This window comes from Rattus rattus, chromosome 12 (genome assembly GCF_011064425.1).
Source record: "Rattus rattus isolate New Zealand chromosome 12, Rrattus_CSIRO_v1, whole genome shotgun sequence".
Lineage (NCBI taxonomy): Eukaryota > Metazoa > Chordata > Mammalia > Rodentia > Muridae > Rattus > Rattus rattus.
The window spans coordinates 57562335-57580762 of NC_046165.1; the positions used below are offsets into that span (position 1 = coordinate 57562335).

The window sequence follows — 18428 nt, forward strand, 5'->3', positions numbered from 1 at the left end:
CCTCTTTCTTCACTCCTGTTTCAAGGTCTACCTGTTCCCAGCAGCAGCTTCTGACCCCCCTGCCTTACCCAGGCTCACAGAACTGTCTTAGACACAGCTTAAAGTCATTTTTATTTTCTTTTTGCTTTGGATAACACACATCCAGATAATTAGGTCTAAGTGGATAGTGGGTGGTGAGGCAGAGAGATGAACACATACTAGAAAGAAATGAGTATCTTTTTTGAGTAGAGCCTAGATGATACGGCATGGGCCCACGGGAATGTTGCTGACCTTCTAGTCTCTTTTGGAGTAGAAGGGACAGAGCAGCTTTTTACTGGGGCTACAAGGTCTGTAGAATCCTGGGAACAAGACAAGGGTTCAGTTAAAGATATGGTGACAGGCATTCAGTCAAGACTCTGCTGGTCTTGGCCACTTGTCTAGCAAACCATGGGATATCCAGAAGATCTGCTGAACATACTAGATATTTGATAAAATTGATAGGCTGATAACTCCAGTCTTGCGTGGAGTTAGGGAAGCAGAAGCCTGCAGGATACACAAGCCTGATGTGGTTGTGGGCAACAGATGACATCAGTGTTCTGAAGCATTCAGGAAGCCGATGGGCGGGTCTGCAGTTTGCATCAGGAACACCTACTCAAAAGGAAAGTGATCTTCGAAATCAATGGTTACGGAATCTTGGAATGTTCCATCCTTAAGGGTTAGGCGTGGGGATAGGACATGAGATGGGAGGAATTTGCTCAAATGATGGGAGCAGAGAACCTCTTGGGGCACTCACCACTCATGGACTGCTCCCAGTGTATCTAGCACAAAATGAGATGCTCTCCCAATGCACCTCAGAGAGGTGAAGCAACTTTAAGGCCTCCAAAGGCAAGAGCCGATTTCTCTGTATAGCTCTACATGGAAAAGCTGATTCCATCTCCAAATGAGAGAGTCCACTTCTAGTTATCTCACCCATGGCCAAGCTCAGGCTGAAGAGCTAGTCTGAGAGTTTACTTTCCTGAGCAAGTGAGTTGATCCATTTCTGGTCCTGTGCATTGATAAGGAAATCAATGGTGGGTGGGCAGAGCTGTTTTATTCCTGGAGACACCACACGAGTACTTACTCTAGGTCCCTGTGCTCAGGTTTTCTTGCCTAGAAGAGTTAAAGACCTTTTCTTTTACTTAACGATTTATTGATTTATTTAAGTCTTATTTATTATGTTTTTCTTTGGTTTTTCAAGACGAGAGCTTCTCTGTGTAGCTGTCCCAGAACTCACTCTGCAGACCAGGCTGGCCTCAAACTCAGAGCACTGTCTCTGCCTCCCAAGTTTTGGGATCAAAGGCATGCGCCACCACCTCCTGGCTTAAAGATTCATTTTTAAGTGCGTGTGAATACCGTGTGCATACTGGTATCCTGAGAGGCCACAAGAAAGTGTTAGATCCTTTGGAATTGGAGTTACAGGTACTTATGAGCCACCCTATGTAGGTGCTAGAAACTGAGCTCAGGTCCTCTGGAAGATCAGCAAGTGCCCTAAACCACAGTCACCTCACCTCTCCAGCCCCTTCGGTCTGCTTTGGTTTTGTTTTTTAGTAACAAAGCTCCTTCGATCACTCAGACATAGAGGAATCAAAAAATAACTCAGGATCTCACTCACTCAGATTTATTTGGTAACTTCACAGTGGTAACATTTAACTCTGAAGTCTGTTGGTAAATACAACAGTGAAGCCATTCCCAGGAACACAAGGCCACACGGCATCAGCATAGAATGGTCAGGGACAATCACAGTGCTGTGGCTGGACAGTGTTGAGAAATATATTTTCGAGAGATAAACCATCACAGATGATGACTTTAAAAAAAATACCACTCTTACAATTTCTTATTCTTCAATTAAACTCACCCACAACCCAGAAGAACAGGTCATTGTTTCAAAGTTAAGTCGACTAATTACCAACCACTTCTGGAACACTTACCAAAAGTATGGACAACCAGCTGTTGCACACTGATTTCCAAAAAGAACCAACATGCTTTCTGACTGCAGGAGCATATTGACTGCAACAGAAGTCTGTTACATTGTGACCTGTTTCCACCCGAGAACAGTCAGGAGACCATGCATTGAGCTGACAACTATCACAAAAATACCATTTGATCCTAATGGCAGCCCATTTTTTAGATAAGGAAACTGACATTCAAAGAAGCTAAACAACTTGCTTATGGTGCACAGGGATCTACCACAGGCTGTATATTAGCTATGCCTGAGCTCTGTCTGGCATGTAACTAAGCAGCATTTGTGTATGGTGCCCTAGTGCACTTGACTTGGCACACACGTGCTCACGATGCTAGCTGTTCAAGGCTGTGCACAGCCACAGGCTGGTTGGAATGTGCACACCATTGCCAGCAGGCAGCTTTGTTCTGCAGCCATGGGTCAGTCTGGAAACAAAAGCAAGCCTGGTGAACACTGACATCCTGAGACCTGATACTAGCGCACTTGATACTGCCTGCTGGGTGTTTGAGATTTAAGGAGTTTAAAACACACTTGTCTAAACATCAATCCTCTACAGAACTGAGAAAACACACTGGAGTGACACGCGACGAAGGGTGGGTTCCTAAAGTCTTGTTCGGGTATCACCTCTGAGCACTTTTGGTGCTGAGACCATTTAACTCAGTAGAGCTTTGCTTCTTTCTTGTCGTGAGGTGTGTCACAAGCACAGCCCCTCCTACACACACACACACACACACACACACACACACATGCATGCAAGCACACACACACCCTATAACGAGTAGATTGCTGCACACAGGATATATGTGTTTCACGTAAGTTGTTGTCATTGTTTTAAATAAAGTCAGTTTATCCTTCTGTGGTATAAGTAAACATTGGTCTACTTGGCGTGGTTTTAAAAAATTACATGAGTGTGTGTGTGTGTGTGTGTGTGTGTGCGTGTGTGTGTGTGTGGTGTGGTGTGTAATGACAGCTTGCAGGAAGTGGTTTTCTTCTTCTACCCCATGGGTTATGGGGATCAAAACTGCCCGGAAGAAGGAATAGAGAAAAGGAAGAGAGAAGCCACTGTTTTTGAGTAGGTAGAGGGTTAGCATGCAGCCACATGGAGAGAGAGAGAGAAACAGCCCAGAATACTAGAGAGTGTGTACTTAAGCCTGGGCCAGTGCCAAAGCAGAAAAAGAAAAGGAAAAAGTGAAAATGACATTTCATGGTGGTTCTGTAGTGGCTGTATAGATAGCAGGGATTCTGGGAAGGAAAAGTATATGACCTCATTAAAGGGATAGTTATTCTTCCCATCTCATTAGCATAGAGAAGGTGAATCTGCCTTCCTGATGGGCAGTCCATTAGCCAGGCGATGAACCTGTCCAACTGGATTAACCCATGCTTTGGTTAGCCTGCAATGGTATGTCTCTGTTTAGGCAAGAGGTAGATTCCATTCTTCTGACCAGAAGGCAACAGTTTTCTCTGAATGAGATTCAGAAGAGCCCTGACTAAGGCTACTGTAAATTCTCCCCTCTGATGAGGTAACCCTAAAATCATTTAGGAGATGGGCTAAAATTGGGGAACAGATATAAGCCATTTTATCATGAAAAAAATCTATGGACCTAATTCTACAGCTATCCACAAATGGATTAGTGTCTGGCTGAAGGTCCCATCCTCAAGTGTAACCCTTAGGAAGGGGACAGGACCAGAGAACCAGGGATACGTTTGGAATGCCTAGAAACTGCCCGGCCAGTTTCTTTCCTTCCTAAGGTTTTGTTTTTATTTTATGTGTCTGGTCTGCATGTATGTGTATGTGCCACATGTGTGCAGTGCCTAAAGAGACCAGAAGAAGGGGTTGAATCCCCTGAAACAAGAGTTATTGATAGTTGGGAACCACCACATGGGTACTGGGATCCCTTCAAAAGAGTAGCAAGTGTGTTTAGTTGCTGACGAGTAGCTCTTCAGCCCCTGCCTGGCCAGTTTCTATCTCCTGTTCACATTATCACTCCGTCTGAAGAGACTGACAAGCAACTTGACCAACCAAGCTGTCCGGCCAACCCTTGTGTAGGAAACTAAGATTCAGGAGTTTAGGTATTGGAACTTAGTCTTGTATTTTTTTTTAAAAAACAATCTAGTTAGAGTCCCTCAAACTCCAGGGTTTTTTTTTCCTCAGAAAGAAAAACAAGATGGAGCTCTAGTGGTAGTATATTCCTTTAATCCCAGAACTCCAAACTTGGGAGGCTGAGGCAGGAAGAATACCAGTTCAAGGCCAGCCTGGGCTATAAGGTGAGAACCATCAAAACCAAAGAAAAAGGAAAAACAAAAAAAACCCAAAAACCTTCATTCCTAATGCTTGACTTCAGTCCTGCACTTTAAAGCAGAGTGCACTAGAATGGGATTAGCCTTGTCAAGCATTACCAGATCAGAAATGGAGTAGGGATGTCTGTCAGTTGTTCCTTGAATTGTCCCAGCGGCCAGAGCCCTCCCTTTCCCCTGGCTCCTCTCTGCTCTCATGTTCAAAGTAGGCCTCTTCTTCTTCCTCCTCACGGACCACCTTCATCAGCTGCAAAAACGTGGGCAGTGGGCCCTGATCCTTCAGCTCCCGTAGCCTGCACCAGAGAACGTTGCTAAGGTTGGCTCCAGCCATGACCTGCTCCAGACGTACCTGGTCAGCAATGTTCCGGGGGATGGCCCTTTTTTCCACAGCTCTCCGGAGCAGAGTCTCCAGCCGGAGCACATAGGCTGAGATTTTCTCTCCTTCTTGCTGATAGGTTTTTAGGTATTTGACCTGTGAGGTTCTACGGCTCTCCATGCTCCCAAACACCTGCTTAAAGGCCTCCAGACATTCTTCTGCACTGATAGAAGGGTTGTCTGCTTGTACTATGTGCATGAGGTCCAGGGCAGGGCCACGGAGGCTCTCCGTCACCCACCTTTTCTTTTCTGTCTCAGGGATGGGCCACTCTTTGGCTATCTCAGTGGCCTGTTCCAACCAAACCTCAAAGGGCTCCTCCTCTGGGGCAGCCACTGTGCTCCCAGAGAATACTCTCAGCTTACAGTACCTCACAGGCAACAGAGGCCTCTGGGCGTGAACCATTGCCTGCCCCACCAAGTGGGCCAATAACTCGGGGGATGTGCAGGGTGTGGTGGCTGGGGACACTCCCTCATGCTTCAGGGCTCGGAACATCCCTGCGACCGTCTGCCCTTCCTTTTCTAGAAAGAGGTTGAGTCTTTGGAGAAACTCAGTGTCCTGATTAGGGGTCTTGAAGATCACTTTCCAGACACCTCCCTTTCCCTGCACCTCACTGGGAACCACAGACATATCCGCGTCCTCCATAAGTTCTAGTAAGACAGCACTGGTATTGTCTTGCTTCTGGAGTATTTTGCCCAGTAGCCGGTAGCTGCCCACACACTTCAGTGCCTCCTGTAGGACTGTCTGGATCTCAGGCTCACTACAGTTCACAGGAATGCCAGTCACCAGCAGGGACTTCTGGACATCCACACCCATGATCTTGCACCACTCCTCCAGCAGGGCCACTGCCATTGTCCCAGGGTGTGCTTTTGCACTCGGTCTCCAAGCCGCTCAAAGTCTTGTGGACCAAATGCCTTGTCTCTTCACCCAGTGGCAAGAACAGACGCTCCCTGCCTGTCTTCAGACCCACAGCAAGGCTGATGGTAGGTAAGGTGGGCTGTTGCTCTGCAGTGCGTTTGCTGCTGTTTCCGAGGGTTTGTTGTAGCTGTGTGGTGTTGACTCTTGTCACTGTGAGGCACCTGGAACAGCAGTCTCCTGGTTTCTGTCACCTCGCCTCTCTCTCTAATCAGTGGGTAGGTGGTTTCCACTCTAGCACCCGACTCTGGGGACTCACACAGCAGGAAGCAAGGACTCCTAGGGAAACAGAGGCTCACTTTATACATAGCCCTCTATGTCCCAGGGTACACCCACACTCTAGTTTGGGGTGAAACTAGGAGTGGACCAAGGGCTCTAACTCCCACTGTGCTTGTGCCTACCCCACTCTGGTGAATCCCCTTTTTTGCCGACTGTACTTTTTCCCTGTGTGGACCAGATAAAATCCAGTCTTTCCACCCTGAAAACCCCATCAGTGAGCAGGATTCAAGACCTTCACCCTTCATCAAAAGGATGAATTAGCAGATGTAGTAAAATACCTGTTTATGTGTTCCAGAATGTTCTTCAAGAGTCAAGGAGCCACGTACTCAGCTTCCAGATCAGGAAGATGTCACACACCTCTATACATGTGTCTTACCTTCAGCCAAGTCAAGCTGTCCTGTTACACAAACATGAATAACATGTTTTTAGGCCTAAAATCTAGTAACAAAGATTAATGCCCTTATTAAAGACATAACAGTTCAGTAAAGGATGAAAGAAATGACTGTCCTCTGAATTTAAAGGAGCAACCTAAACAGGACAGTGTCACTACACTTCTTTGAAGAAAGAGTTGTTCAGGGGATGCTCCTCAGTTAGCAGAGTGCTTGCCTGGAAGAAGCCTTTAGGCAGCCTAGAGTCCAATTTCAGCACCATACAAACTGAGCAATCACTGGTAATACATCCCTGTAATCCCCACACTGGAAAGCTGGAGACAGGAGGATCAGGAGTTTCAGATCATTCTTAGCCACATAGAGAGTGTGAGGCCAGTGTGGGCTACATGAGAACCATCTTTAAAAACAAATCCAACCGAATTGTGTTTGGTGGCACTCCCAGCATTTGTGAAGTTGAGGCAGGAGGATTGCAAGTTTGAAGTGAATCTGGGCTACATAGAGACATCATGTCTCAAAAGAAGAAGACACAAACAAAACTAAACAGAATCCATTCAAACACTTAAGAGTAACTAAACATGGGTATAGCAGAGAAAATTCAAATCTCAGAAAAAGAAGTACACTTTGGAGTTACAAGTCAGTCCTCTTCAGTTTTTGTGTCTAGCCAGACTTTTTCAAGGGCCACACATGGAAAGTCACCCATCCAACTCCCCCTGTGGTGCTTTGAATGAGAATGGGCTCCATGAGCTCATGTATTCAAATGCTTGGTCCTTAGCTTGTGGAACTGTTTGAGAAGGATTTCGGAGGCGGTGCATCACTGACGGTGGGCTTTAAGATTTCAAAAGTCCATACCATTCCCATGGTCAATCTCTGTCCCATGCTTGTGGATCAGATATAAACTCTCAGCTACTGCTCCAGCACCGTACCTCCCTGTCTGCTGCCATACTCCTGGCCAGCATGGATATGAATTTCCCCTCCGAGACTGGAAGCCCCCATTAAACGCTTTCTTCTATAAGTTGCCTTGGTCATGGTGCTTTAGCAAAGAAATAGAAAGGTAACTAAGATGTTTAAATTTAACATTGTCATTTAAATTTGACTGGGCCATTGAGAGAAAGACAAAAGGCAGAAAACATATCCACCACTAAGTGGTGTGTGCCCCATGCTTGCTTTGAAGGGCTGGGGAGAACTAGAAGTGTAAAAGGGGATGCTCCCAGTGACAGTGTGACCCCTTAGCCACGAGGATGCCTTCAGAGAAGCAGCTTCCTAATTGGCTAAAAGTCACAGAGTGCCAACACTAGACTGTGCATTCTTATGGGGCCCATGTGGTATGCCACCTGATATGTTGTAATTTGGAGCTTGGCTGTGCCTCTCAGACACTTGTAGAGGGTATGTTAGGGTGCTACAACCATCCCCCTTTGGCCTGGACATTTCCCATGACTCTGAAGGAAGCCATATGCCACAGATGCTGGCCTTAACCATGGCGGCAGTAGGAGCAGATCCACTCTTCCTGGAAGGTGCTGAAGACTGTGCTCTGTGCCAAAACCGGGAGAGCAAGGTGCTACCTCACCCTGTGTCTGACAGAATGGAGGCCCAGACCTTCAGACCAACCCAGGCCTGAGATCTCCTTGTAAAATATGGGAATGAACTTCCTCCCTGTATTCATTCGCTTGGAGTCACTTGGAGGAATGAGAGATGAAATGAGCACTGCAGAGGTAGGACTGTAGCTCAGTTGGTCGAGTGCTTGTCACTATGCACAAAGCCTTGAGTCAGATCCCCAGCACTGTGCAAACCAGACATCGTGGTGTATGCCCATTACCCCAGCACTTAGGTAGTGAAGGTAGGTGGATCAGAAGTTTAACTCACTAGGCTACATAGGGAGTTTGAGGCCAGCCTGGGGTTACATAAAGGACCTTTTCTCAGAAAGAGCAAAAAAAAAAGAGACATACCAGGCAATGGTGTCATGTGCTTTTAATCCTAGCATTTGGGAGGTAGAGGCAGGTAGAACTCCGTGAGTGAGTTCCAGGCTAGCCTGGTCTACAGGGTAAGTTCCAGGACAGCCAGAGTTTTTACACAGAGAAATCCTATCTTGAAAAACTGAAACAAAACAGAAAACGAACAAACAAGAAAGAAAAACACAGCCAACCAATGGCACTGGATGCCCAGATCCAGAAAAAAATTGTCACGTGAAAATCCACTAGTCTTAAAGGCCCCACGTGTCTGGAGAGACTGCTCAGTGGTTAAAAGCACAGGTTTGGTTCCTAGCACCCACATGTTGGCTTACTCTGTGACTTCAATCCCAGGGCATCTGGCACTTTCATCTGGCCTCCAACAGCCCCGGGCATGTACACGGTGCATGTGCATATATTCCAGCAAGATACATACATAAAATGAAAGTTAATCAAAAATAGTTTTAAAACCACAAGTGAAACACCCTTAATGTACAAAGAGCCACTAAGGAAATGTTCGGGTATGGAGGAAGAATGCAAGGATTTTGTATTTTTCTCACTAAAGGGGCCTACAGGATAACCTGTTGAAGGAACCAGGCTGGGGGGGGGGGGCAGAATTACCGGGTAGTTCAATTAGACACATGACCATAGGCATAAGGCCTCCTACACTGGTGTCCTAACTTGGAAGGCAGAGAGGTTGAAAGACCTCACCTCAGGACTTTAGTGCAGCATTGACAATTCCAGTGGAAAGTTTCTATTAAAATGTCAAGCACATCTGGTGCTAAGGTCCATCGGCTCTCCTCCCATGGAGATGGAGTCCTTTCAGCTCCTACAGGATGGTGTGGGGCGTGTGTGTGTGTGTGTGTGTGTGTGTGTGTGTGTGTGTGTGAGAGAGAGAGAGAGAGAGAGAGAGAGAGAGAGAGAGAGAGAGAGACTCCATCCATCAAGCTGTCTCCAGCAACAGGGGGCGTTGGTATTCGCATGCAATCTTTCCCTAAGCTAAGGCTGACAATGGGTCTGATTTCTTGGTCACAACGCCCTGTGAGAACATGCTGCAGTAAACTGCCTCTCCTAGACCAAACCCATCCATCTTCGTGAGCATGCTCAGATCTCCATCCAGAACCCCTAAAGGATGAGCAACACTTCTTCAGGTTTCAGCCACTCGGGAAAAACGGGAGGGGCTTTAAAGCACTCCAGGAGGTGGGACTAGGCCTCGAACCTGGCGGCTGTGGCTGAACCGTGTGCCATGCGCACACACTCCGAATCCCCACACTTTGGCTGCCCCACAATTCACAACATGTAACCTTCCCCAAAACAGCGGTCTACCTCTACCCTCCATACAGACCACTGCGGCCCCTAGAGAAGGATCATCGGGCAAACTCGCGGGGCCTCTGGCGCAGCGTGCAACAGGGGCGAGGGGAGCCAGACAGGCGACTTGAAAAGCAAGATGAGTCCAAGTGTGCTTCGGTCTGCTTAGACCCCAACCATTTTGGGTAGGAGTGAGGGTAACCAGGGTGTGTGTGTGGGTGGGGTGGGGGTGGGGAGTGGGAGATATCAAATCCCGGACTCGTTGAACCCTTCCTGAGTCAATGGGCTACCTGCAGGACATGGCCCTTTCAGATAATGTTGAGGGTTCCCAGTCTCTATGCTGAGGCTCAATCCACAGCCTGCATTCTTTATTATTCCCTCTAGCACTACAGGGTTGCTGCTCCCCCACCCCACCCCCCGGTCATCGCTTCCATTTGCTACGTCCCTCTGCTTTTTTGCCCCCGCCATGTTGTGAGCCCCACCTCCCAACCACAGCGTCTGCAAGCGGGAAGAACATTCTCCTTTCCTTTTGCTTCTTGCAGTGCACGCCTCGGCCCCTAGATCGTAGGTAAACTTAAGCATTGGTGCCAGAATACTTGGATGCCCTTGCTGTTTCCAGGGTCACCCCTCCCCAGCTTCCCAGAGCCTGCCGGCTTGGCCCTTGGCTCCCCCAACCCTCAGCCCTCACCGAGGCTAGGTGAGCTCCAGGGCCACCTTAGCAATGCAGTGAGGCAGGTTGGGGAGAGGGACTCTGGGCCAGGATCTGCTCTTTCCGGTCTTTGCCCAGCTGTATCTCTCGGACACTCACCCTGGCGCCGAGAGCGGTTTCTCCGGCGGCTGCTGTGCGTCCATTAGCGGGTGGAGTGGCCGCTTCACTTCCGGAGCGCGGGCTTAGGGCGCCCCCCACCCCTTCGTACCCTCCCTTCTCCGTCTCCTCCTTCTGGGTCCCCTCCCTTCTTGTCCCCTCCCTTCTGATCGCGCGTTCCGTCCGCCCCGCCCCTCCCCGCGCTGCCGGGAACTGGCATCCTCTGCCGCAGCGACCGCCCCGCTCAGATCCAACTTTGCTCGGAGGTGGCGTGGCGGCGCCGGGGGGCGTGGGCAGGGAGGGAGAAAGCCGGGTCAGGAGGAGGGACTGCGAGGGGTGGGTCGCCGGTTCGCCAGCCCTCCATCCTTTCTGTGCACCTTGCGGTAGGCAGGGAGTAGCAGCCGCGGCAGCAGCAAGAGGCTAGTGCACACCCAGCCAGGGAGACTTAGGGAACCACGGACGGACGGACAGACAGACAGAACCTTCCCTAGCGCACCCCCAGCCATGGCCGAGAGAAAGCAATCTGGGAAGGCGGCAGAGGACGAAGAGGTCCCTGCCTTTTTTAAAAACCTGGGTTCGGGCAGTCCGAAGCCGCGGCAGAAATTCTGCGGCATGTTCTGCCCCGTGGAAGGATCCTCGGAGAACAAGACCATCGATTTCGACTCGCTTTCAGTGGGCCGGGGCTCGGGGCAGGTGGTGGCTCAGCAGCGGGATGTCGCCCACTTGGGCCCGGACCCGCACCGGCAGAGCCGGCGTGCCAGCGGGGAGCCATCTGTTGAATCGGGCCGGAAGGTGGAGATCCGGCGGGCCTCGGGCAAGGAAGCTCTGCAGAACATCTACGATCAGGTTGGTATGGGGGGTGGGTGGGAACAGAGTGCGGGGCTGCACCCTGGCTTGTCGCGGAGGACCGAGCATCCCCGCGTGGCAGCCAGCACGCGGCGCCAAGAGCTCTGCCTCTCGCATCTGCACGCGCACCGCGCCCTGCCCACCCCTTCACCGCGCAGGGTGCGGCGAGGCACGGGTTCGCCAGTGGGCGTCTGAGCGCCCACAAAGGCTGCCCTCATCTTCTTGTGCCTGGGAGGTGGGAGACCCGCGTTAGGGACCAGCTGATCCCCAGGCTGGAGGCGTCGAGTGGCGATTGGGGTGGACCACTGTGCTGTTCTTAAATCCTCCCGGGCGGCATCCGATTGCAGCTGCGTCTCAGTGCCCCACCCTTTTTTGATGCAGCTCAAAGAGAGCAGTGCAAGGCTGCAGTGAAGGCTAGAGGGCTCCCTTGGGGTCTGTAGGGACTGGGGCTTACATGGCTACTCTGTGTGGCAAGGTCTCCGCCTTGAGTGCACTCAGCACCATGGTTCTGAGCTCGGAGGTCAGGACCACGGCCAGCGCCCGGAGCCTCTAACCATTGCCTGGACTGTATTCTGCAGCCAGTGAAGAGCCTGGGAGGCTGTGATGTCACCGAGGAAAGCTAAATAGTCCATGTGGAGAACAAAGTTCTGCTAAGTGTCTCGGCAAGGGCTTCCCAGAGCGCTTCCCCAGCGCTGCTTGGGAGGCACTTTGGGAATGGGGAGAGACCGCACGGATTATATTCAAAGAGCCAAAAAGGAAAGGAAAAATGAGGGTGGGGAGGGGAGGACTCACATTTGAAGACAAGACTCCCTGATTGTGTTAATGGCGAGACAAAGAAGGCTAGCTTGGTTATCCTTCGTCATGGGAAATGTTTGACATGCTCCAGTAATTCCCAGCAGTGCACGTTTCAAGTCTAGGGGTCTTTTCACACACATTTCCTTCAGTTTCAGGGTGACGTTTATGCTAGTATAACATTTTTTTCACAGCTTTAAGGCCTCAACTGATCGTTTACAGTGCACATGTCTTACACTTTGCTGCTTCAGTCCCATGCTCGTGGTGAAGATAAGAAACCAATCTATGAATGACTTTATATTGAATCCTGTGTGCCCTCCCTTCTAGGGCAGGAGGAAGGTTAGTCCTAAAGGCGCTTCCTTTCAGACAGCCACTGGAGAAGTTGGGGATGGTCTGCACATGCTCACTGGGGGCTTGCCCAGCATTCAGGTTGTATGCTACAGAGAAAGCCTCCGGGAACAGCTCTGGGGGCAATGATTGGGGAAACCTCCCCCTTTCCTGACACAGCAGAGTGTTCCAGCTTTTGACTCTCCTAGGATCACTTCTCACCAAAGGAGGCGGCAGGGGTGGAGAGAATATTTCCTTTTATTTTTGAAAGATGAAGCAAGTAATCATTTATTTTACACCCATTCATCTTCTAATTTTTATATTTATATTTCACTAAGAGGCAATTGGAATCTAAATTCAAAAGGCTTGCTTTTTTTCAGGTGGTCAACTGAAGTAAATGTTTCTTTTTTTTCCTTTTTCCTTTTCTTCCTTTCTTTTCTTTTCTTTTTTTTTTTTTTTAAGATGGAGTCTCACTCTGTAGTCCAGGCTGGACTTGAATTCATGACAATCCCAGTATCTCTTGGGCGGTGGCATTATAGATTTGAGCCACCATGATTACCAGTTTGCTCTGTCTGTCTGTCTGTCTATCTATCTATCTATCTATCTATCTATCTATCTATCTATCTATCTATCTACCTATCTTTCCTTTTCTTTCTTTTGTGGTGCTGAGGCCTGAACTCAATGGCTGTGCTTGCTAAACAAGTGTTGTATCGCTGAGCTACAACCTTAACCACATATTTCAGTGTTGTACTAAAAGCTGGGTAAGTATAAAATGAGTCCATATTGGAGTATGTTGGTGACAACCAAGATCACATAACACTGAGTTTGAGTGAGCACTCTCAAGTAGGCAAGGTGTGAGGGTCATCCCAACAGCCTGGAAGGAGCAGGACCACACCTGGAGAATCTTTAAGAGAATATGCAAAGGTGGCAAACGAGGTGACCTCAGTGCCACAAAGGCAGCATGTTAATATTCTAGCCTGAAAGGCTGGAGAATCAGGAGCAATTGTTGGAACACACCCTAAATTTACAGAAACTCTAAATTGCAAAGCTGAGGCACTTGGAAGGGAGGGGGCAATTTGCAGACAAAAGCACCAGACCAGATCCTTAGGTAGCTTTAACCCTGGAAAGCCATCTCTTCTCAGCTTCCTGGTCATTAGTTCTAGACATTGCTTCTGGCTCGGCCGCCTTTCTACAACCCTCTCTGGTTCATTTATCACAAAAGGAGCATTCCTGCGGGGTTTTGTCATTCATAACCAGGGACATTTACCCAGCTTGGTGCTTACAGTATATGAATTTTTCATGTTTCACAAGAGGCTGTGCATATATATGTATAACGATGGTGACTTCTGAGGGCTCAGCTGGTTCACTCTTTTGACAGAATTAGTGATTGTTGCTTGTATTTAGCACATGACAGCGTGTCTTCAAGCTTTTGGAGCATTTTTCTAGAAGCCTTGGCACAGAGAAGAGGAGATGGAGTGGGTCATGGTCCCTTCTCCTCTCTTGAACCTGTGCTTGTAAGGAATCTTAAGGGCGGTCAGAGTTGCTGGATTTAATGGCACACACCTTTCATCCACACCGTGGAGGCAGATGCAGGTGGAGGTGCAGGTGGAGATGCAGGTGGAGGTAGATGCAGGTGGAGGTGCAGGTGGAGATGCAGGTGGAGGCAGATGCAGGTGGAGGTGCAGGTGGAGATGCAGGTGGAGGCAGATGCAGGTGGACCTTGATGAGTTCAAGAGCAGCTTGAACTACACAGTGAGCTATAGGTCAGCCAGGGCTGCATGGCAAAATATTGTCTCAAAAAAAAAAAGAAAAAGAAGCAATTTGCTCATTTTCCACACCCCACCATGAATCCCACTGTTCTAGAAAGGCTTAGAAAGGGCCAGAACAGGGTCCTCAGCCACATCACTACATCACTTCTGGGAGATGAAAGGGGCTAGTGGATATATTCCCAAGGATGACAAAGCACCATGTGCAGTGTGAGCAGGCCATAACCAGAAAGCACTAGGAGTGGTTTGCCCTGACAGAGCCAATGGAGGGGTTGAGACTAAGGAAAGCTTCTTCTGTCTTGTTGCTTCTCTTTCCCATGTGTTTCCCAGAGGCCAGTTTGGGATGCAATGAAATTATATTGATTCCTAGCTGGGAAGGACCTGAGCCTTTTAGGATAAAGAACAAAAGGACAGCTGTTTTACAGTGTTTGTAAGCCTCACACCAGTGTAACAAAAAAAACTGAAGTGGGGTACTTATGAAATAAATAAAGATAGATTTGTTCAATCTCACGGTTCCAGTTCAGGTCCAAGATCAGTTGCCTTATGGGTTTGGTTTGGGGAACAGAGAGAGAGAGAGACATGAGAGAGAGAGAGAGAGAGAGAGAGAGAGAGAGAGAGAGAGAGAGAGAGAGAATGAATAATCCCCAATACCCACAATGACATTGGGACTTCCTATGAAATCCTACTTCTTAAAGATCTGTAGCACCTCCCCAGGGATCCAGACTTCATACACAAACCTTTGGAGGACATTTAGTGCTTAACCACTGCACTTGTCAGTGAACATGGGTCTTTGAGCTCCATCCACCCTTTCTCCTGGAATCCCTGTCTTCCATTATTCCATTAGGTCAGAATAATCCTCTCATCCTAGGATACTGTATCCTGAGCCTTTTTCAAGGATCTTTCACCCCATTTAACCATGAGCAACCTGTGCAGACTGCTACCAAGCTGGGGAAGTAACTGTCCCCTGGTCTAGGGCAGGAACCAGTGAGTGGGCTCTGTAGAGCTCTGCTGAGCTTGGCAGCATCATGATGTGGCTAAAGAGTGTTCCATAAGATATTTACAGGAAACTTAAATCCCACTGTAGTGCCGTCTTAGGAAGCAAGGCCAGTGGGCGCACCCTACCCTTACATTGTCAACACTGATGACACAAGGGCCCGAGACTCTTGAGTTGTGTAGCATTTCCTCTTTGCCCATATGATGCTTTCTACCATGTCATATGGCAATGATGAAGGCTTATGGTGTAATCTTAGACTTCTCAGCCTCTGGATTCAAGCACCAAATGTAATTCTCAATCAGGACTGGGAAAATGGAATGGTTTAGTCAATAAAGTGCTTGCTGCACAAGCATGAGGACCTGAGCTGATCCTCAGTGCCAACAGAAAAACATGAGTGTGGGTGAGCATCGTGGTGTATACCTTTAATCCTAACACTTGGGAGGCAGAGGCAGGCAGATCAGCTCTGTGAGTTCAAGACCAGCCTGGTCTTTAATATGTTCCAGAATAGCCTTGGCTACATAGTGAGATGGTGTCTCAAAAAAAAGTAGTGGTTTATGGTGGTGTGTGCTTGCAATCTCAGAGCTGGGGAGACACCGCTGGGAAGATGTGTCTCATGGGCAGCACCCTAGTCAAAGGAGTAATCCCTGCGGCCCAGGAAGAGACTTTGTCTCAAAAGACAAGATGGATGTCCCCAGGAAGAATACCTAGGGTCAACCTCTGGCTTTCGCACACATGTACATACATGTACAGCACCACATACATAATTATGCATGCATATCTGCACATATGCATACAAGTAAATATATAATAGAATAAAATAAAGGACAAGGAAAATGTCCTTGTTATAAGTTATCCGATGTATGTATTCTTTACAGTAGCATAAATTGGATTGAGACAATGACCACACCTATACAATGCTTTTTAATATTTCCTTCCATTCTAGGTCCACATCTCTTCTCCCCAAGTTGACTATCCCTCAGCTTTGGGTCCCCATTGACCCATGACAGCCTCCCTACCCCATTCTCTCTACTCCTTTTTCCTCTCAAGGGCACTGTGTTTTAAATTCCTTCTCTTCCCCTTTGTTCTTGCCTCTTCCATTCAACATCCCCAAATGTTGGCTACAGAGGAATCCTGGTGATTCAACCTGCACCTCCGTGTACTTGGCTAATACCCAAGTTGTCCCTTGAGATTCTTGTGTGAGAATGGATGTGTGGTGGAAGTTTGGCTGGGAGCCTAGATCCAGGTCAGTAACTTGAAACTCTTAGTGGTCCTCCTGCCTCAGCCTCCCCAGGGCTGTCACTACTTCCAACTTTTTACATGACTTCTGAGGGTCAGCTTGCAAGGTCAGCACTTAACCAACTGAACCATCTCCCAGTCTTTTTCTTTTTTAATGCTTAACAGTAGTTTTATAATTTTTAAAATTACAACACATCATTAATAAAAAGCTTGTTCAATTAGTAGATGTGCAATTAACTAATTAATTGTAAGAGGAAGAAGTAGGATTCTCCAGCCTTGAACATGAGGCCAAAGTTGAAGAACAGCCTGCTGGTTAAGCAACCACAGCTATCTCTCCACTGTAGCTCAGGAGGAAGGCTATTGCCATTGGCCCCCCACCAGCAAGACCTGCCCCCAACCGTTTGAAAATTGCTCAGTGTACAGATTCCATGCTACAGGAATTAAGGCTGGGCTGAGCCACCATTGTAACCAAGACAACAGTTTTCTGGTGTCCTTTGACGCAACAATATCTTTCTAATTCCTTGAGAAAAGAGGGAAAGTCAGAATTGACCATTGTCTGAACACTATTGGTGCTGTCTTTACCTTGAATGCCAGAGCTCAAATGAGACTTCATCATTTAAGCAGGAAGAAAGGACTTCACCCCTGAATCTCAGTTGGCAGTCCTGTGACTAGGGTAGAGGCCTCTACTCTTGGTCACACTCTAGCCCTAGCCTGTGGCTAGCCAGATGTTCTGGCACATGCCTGCAGCCCCAGAACTTGGGAAGTGGAAGCAGGAGAATGAGGAGTTCAAGGTCAGCCTTGACCACATAGTAAGTATGAATCTAACCTGGAATTTTTCAAGCCGGTGAGATGTTTCACTGGGTAAATGCACTTTTCTGAGTTCAAGCCCTAGAACCACACACATGGGAGGAAAAATCCAAACTCCTACACGTTGTCATCTGAGTTCCATGTTACTATGGTTTACACACTTGCTCATACATTAAATAAATAAATACGATTTAAAAGTTTTTAAATGATCTTATCTTAAACAAACCCTAGTTCTTTGACTTATGACATTAATATATTTCAAAACTAGGAATATGCTCCGGAAAGAGAAATGGACCAGTTCTTAAAGAAAACAAACAACCTCTCTCCAACCCCACCCATTACTTATGAATCATGCCTTGACTCTCGACTGTGACCTTCCACTGTTGAGTCTCCGTGGCAGCTTGTGCATCCACATGACTTCGAAATCTTGCCTTTGATAGATGTGTTGTCACCCTGTTGAAAATCAGGAAGGGGAGATTCACTGCTGTCTATTTACCTCACCATGAAGGCCTTGTTAATCTGGGAAGTGCATGGACAGGGTTTAGAATGGAGCTGTCTTAACCTGCCCTGTGAGTCTTCCGATGCATTCTGCAGCTCAGTTCTGTGGACAGTGGTGTCATGAACTTCAAGGTGTGAGACAGTTCTCTTGGCAGAGTCCTTACATCCCATTGAGCACCATAGCTTTATGGTGCAGGTCTAGGGGCAATGCTTGGTGCTTTCTGTTTTGTTAATCCTACACTGATTTTATGAAGCCTGTGCTATTGTGGCCCTTAGTTTCTAATGGAGGTATCTGAAATTAAAAGCAACTCCTAATGGAGTACAAAGGGTGGCATTTGAACCCAGGACTAGGCAACTGAGAACTTCTTAATCACTAAGATGCATTGAGTTGCTTCTGTCCCCAGCTCTTTGAGACAGTCTCTCACTTCGTAGCCCTAGCTGGCCTGGAATTTACTGTGTAGACTAGACTACCCTTGAACTCCTGGTGATCCTCCCGTCCCTGCATCCTAAGTGCTGGGGGTAAAGGTGTATACCATCATGCCTGGCTCTGAGCTACTGTTTTTGTTCTTCATTTCTTACCCATCTAAAAAAATAATAGTTACTGCAAAAATAGTCTGAGTGACTACATTTCTTTTACTAGTCACTCTCCAATGTCATTTATCAAATGGATTATTGATTTGTCTTTATGAATGTGCCTATAATGGATGATATTCTGTCCATTTATTTTAAACACCAGAAATATCTTCAACTACCCCTGGGACACAAGCCAGGACTGAACAGCATGAATGACAACCCCTTTCTAAGATTAGACACTGGATGACAGTCTGCCCTTTCTCGTTGTTGTCAATCATAGTCTAAGGGCAGCTGGGACCACTGT

At 47.8% G+C, this 18428-nt stretch overlaps 2 protein-coding genes across 3 annotated transcripts in view; one reads left to right on the forward strand and one right to left on the reverse strand.

The window, feature by feature from the left end:
- Nucleotides 1-4201: 4201 nt before the first annotated feature.
- On the reverse strand, nt 4202-10414 carry Pnma2 (PNMA family member 2). Of its 2 annotated transcripts, XM_032917595.1 has the most exons (3): nt 10289-10414; nt 6119-6237; nt 4202-5840 (listed from the first exon to the last, which is right to left on the reverse strand). In XM_032917595.1, the coding sequence occupies exon 3, from the start codon at nt 5496-5498 to the stop codon at nt 4404-4406; it is 1095 nt and encodes a 364-aa protein (XP_032773486.1). In that variant the 5' UTR covers nt 5499-5840; nt 6119-6237; nt 10289-10414; the 3' UTR covers nt 4202-4403. The 2 variants fall into 2 exon arrangements, with proteins under 2 accessions (XP_032773486.1, XP_032773487.1); XM_032917596.1 differs by lacking the exon at nt 6119-6237 and having other exon boundaries at nt 10289-10398.
- Nucleotides 10415-10606: 192 nt separating this feature from the next.
- Nucleotides 10607-18428, forward strand: part of Dpysl2 (dihydropyrimidinase like 2) — a 106774-nt gene continuing 98952 nt past the window's right edge. The window contains exon 1 of the mRNA XM_032917593.1: nt 10607-11131. Within this exon, the coding sequence (XP_032773484.1) occupies nt 10790-11131 (342 nt within the window). The 5' untranslated portion in view covers nt 10607-10789. The remainder of the gene's footprint in view (nt 11132-18428) is intronic.